This window comes from Olea europaea, unplaced genomic scaffold (genome assembly GCF_002742605.1).
Source record: "Olea europaea var. sylvestris unplaced genomic scaffold, O_europaea_v1 scaffold3168, whole genome shotgun sequence".
NCBI classification, from domain to species: Eukaryota; Viridiplantae; Streptophyta; class Magnoliopsida; order Lamiales; family Oleaceae; genus Olea; species Olea europaea.
In genome coordinates, this window is record NW_019250486.1 from 1 (window position 1) to 3900 (window position 3900).

The 3900-nt window shown below is 38.4% G+C and overlaps 1 protein-coding gene across 1 annotated transcript; it reads left to right on the forward strand.

Annotated features, from left to right (window-relative positions):
* Window positions 1–1497: 1497 nt before the first annotated feature.
* Window positions 1498–2487, forward strand: LOC111385445. The gene is made up of 2 exons (XM_023009833.1): window positions 1498–2001; window positions 2089–2487. The coding sequence occupies exons 1-2, from the start codon at window positions 1498–1500 to the stop codon at window positions 2485–2487; spliced, it is 903 nt and encodes a 300-aa protein (XP_022865601.1).
* The last annotated feature ends 1413 nt before the right edge of the window (window positions 2488–3900 follow it).

A 3900-nucleotide genomic window follows, 5' to 3' on the forward strand; every position in this document is an offset into this window, starting at 1 on the left:
TTTGATCCTTTAAACCATTTTCCATCTCCCTGTGGATACGACACCTCAAAATTTTGCTACAATCACCGCGTTATACTTTGGACGTAATCAAATTTTGCGCCGTAATAAGGGATCAACTGAAAAAGGGTGACATCGTTCCTTTCCCTTCATTTTTATTCGATTTAATTTTTTTAGTGTTATTTTTATTTTGTTTTCACACATTTTCTTTGTTTTTTGTGTTTGATGAGCAGGGATTGAGGTGATCAAGGGAGTTCTACCGGAGCACCTTATCCAGTGTTTGAATCTCGATATAACCCTTACTTTGCTACTGCATCAATTGCCACAAACACCTCTACACATAACGCTATGTCTGATAGTGAACACGACGATAAACCTTATAGGACTTTGCATGATTATTTGCACCCCACCGCAAATCCACACCATCATGCATAATGTTTTCGCCTATTATGCCAAGTATGGAATTAAAACCTAGAATGATTCAACTTCTTCCCACTATTCATGGACTTGACAGTGAAAATCCATATGTGCATATCAGGGAATTTGAGGAGGTAGTTGCGACCTTTCACAATCAACATGGTACAACGGATGCAGTCAGGTTAAAATTTTTCCCGTTTTCACTTAAAGAGAGAGCAAAGACCTTGCTATATCGTTGACCCTACGTTCAATTGGTACATGGGCTGAAATGACGCAAGCATTTTTTAATAAATACTTTCTTCACCATAAGACTAGTGCCCTTAAGAAGCAAATCTCATCTTTTACCCAAAAGGATAGTGAGACCCTATATCAGGCCTGGGAGAGATTTAAAGAACTACAAGCCCTTTGTCCTCACCATGGTTATGAGAGCTGGCGTATAGTTAGTTACTTTTATGAGGGATTAACACCTAGGGAGCGTCAATTCGTAGAGATGATGTGTCACGTTGATTTCCTACAAAAGGATCCGGATGAGGCCATAGAGTATCTAGATGATCTTGCTGAGAAAGCTCATGGACTGGACCTAGCCTTACTGATAGTACCAATAGGTCACGACCTATAGGACACTCCACTAGTACAGGTATCTATCAACTTAGGGAAGAAGATAGTCTTGGGCAAAGTGGAAGCCCTCACTAAGGAACTTGAGACCTTGCGTGCTAAAGGCTCTAAATCTGCACAACCTGTTTCTCGTATTGAGTCTTTAGAGCCTTGTTTTGTGTGTGGAGGGAGTGATCACCTACCACAAGATTGTGCGACTTATGCTGAGATGAGGGGACTTTATGAGGAACATTGTAATGTCTTAGGCATATATCAAAAGCCCCATACTCCCTACTCCGAAACCTATAATTCAGGGTGGCGGAGTCAGCCCAATCTTAGCTGAAAATCTGAACATCAGCAACCCGCCCAATCCAATAGAGCCTACACTACACCTCCATATCAAACCACATCCTCTAGAAACTCTTTGGAAGGCACCCTATATGCATGCTCATAGAGGCACAAAGCAAAACCAATTAGAATTTTGAGACTATGACTACCCAAATTGTTGAGGAAATCAAGGAAATCAAAACTCATATGTCCAAATTAACCAATGCTTTAACTGTAGTTGAGCGGGAAAAATTTCCAGCACAAGCTCAACGAAACCCTAGAGGACAACATATGGCACAAACCTCAGGCTCAAGAGAAAACAACCTTAAGGAAGTTAATGCCATAACCACTCGGTCCGGTAAGGTTATTGAACCAACCTCCAAACCTAATGAATATGAAAAGGACCCTAGCAATTCAGAAGAGAGTACCCCTAGCGTGGAGGTAGTGAAAAATCCACCGCGAGTACCCTTTCCTCAAGCTCTTAAAGCCACCTCGAAATCTATTGGTCAACATAGTGAAATCTTAGAGCACCTTAAACAAGTAAAGATCAATTTACCTCTTTTACATATGATCTCCCAGGTTCCCACATATGCTAAAGTCCTAAAAGACTTGTGCACTATGAAGAGAAAACACCATGTCAAGAAAACTGCTTTCTTGACTGAGCATGTAAGTGCTGTAATTGAGCAAAGGATCCCTCGAAAGTATAAGGACCCTGGTTGTCCTACCGTCTCTTGTGTTATTGGGAATCATTAGATTTCACAAGCCCTTCTTGACCTAGGGGCTAGTGTTAACATCATGCCTTACTCTATTTACTTGTCATTAGGCCTAGGAGAAATAAAGCCTACATCCGTAAGTTTACAATTGGCTGATCGATCCACAATACGACCAAGGGGTGTAGTTGAGGATGTGCTAGTACAAATTGATAAATTTTGTTACCCCGTTGATTTCTTGGAGGATTTAAAAGAGGATGTGAATGTTAACTCCAAGATTTCCATTATTCTAGGTAGACGTTTTCTTGCCACAGCTAATGCTCTTATCAATTGCAGGAATGGTCTAATGAAACTATCATTTGGGAACATGACCCTGGACGTCAACATCTTTCACATCGTGAAGCAACCTGAGGAAAATGATGAGTATCATAGTTATACATGATTGATGCACTCGTTGAGGAGGAAGCACATGTGCTTATTGACCCCGACCCTTTAAATTCTTTCCTTTTAAATTCTGAAATTCCTACAGGGTATGATAATGGGGACACTACAAGTGACTACTTCCAATGAGTTTGGTGAAATACGACAAAGGTTGACAATACCATGGCTGGATGCGGGCTAAAGAAACAAACATTGGGTCGAGCCAACGATAATAAACAAATGCGCTGCTTGGAAGGCAACCCAAGGGGAGTTCATTCATTTCTCTTTCTTTCTATTTTTATTTTTGCATTTTTAGGTTTTTTTTCATTCCATGCATTCATCACTAATTGAGAACTTTTAGGCTTCGAAACACTTCAAGTTTAGGTGATTCACTTCGATATTAAGGTGATATCTTTCTTTACTTTTATTTGGCAGACATGTTTTTGTATTGAGGACAATGCAATGTTTAGTTGGGGGGAGAGTTTAACTTAAATTTTGTTGTGAATTGCATGTTTTTCATGGAATTTTGGCCTTTTTTTTTAAGTCCCTAATCCGCTACATGTTCTTGAATGACAATATATGCCACTAGAAATTAATATTGTTTATGAAAGTTTGGATATTGAGACATTTGCTGAATCCTTTTGCGCACACAAGCCTTGTGGTAAGATGAAAGTGTAACACATGTAATTAGAGGAGTCTCTTGTTGAAGTTCTCTTATGTGAGAATTGGTGAGGATTGAGAGCCACAATATACTAAAAATGTAAGATGGTGGTTTATACTTGGAAAATGAAAACAGTCAATTTAGGATTGAATTTGAGCATTCAGACTAGTTCTTTTCCATAATTATAATCCCTTAGTAGCCACTTTGAGCCAATACACATACATAACCATTTCTTTCACGTGCCTAAGTTATCCATATCTCCTTACATTGGAATAAAGTCTATAAATATTCAATTTTCTACATTTATACTTCCAAGTGTATAGTAGGTGTTAAATGTTCATTTGAGAAGAAAAGTTGTTGATAAGAGATGATAAGTGCTCGGGGAAGACGAAAAAAAACACGAAAGGAAAGGGAATTTGAAAAACAAAAAAGCAAACAAACAAAAGAAAAGAAGAAGAAAAAAAAAAGAAATGAAAAAAAAAAGGGATGGATTGTTGTTGGAAATTGAAAGATTGAGGAATACGTTGTGATGTAAAGGATTGATATGTTGAAATACTTGTTGAGATGCCTAGCTAGATACTTGGAAGTCCTTAAATTCTTTTCGCCCTACTTTTCATATAACCCAATTTAACCCTTTTAACACCCTTTACATTGGCTGTTTTGATCTCAAGTAGGTTTGTGGTAATAACCCTTTTAACACCCTTTACATTGGCTGTTTTGATCTCAAGTAGGTTTGTGGTAAGAAGTTGATGGATTTTCATTTGAAAGTATCCC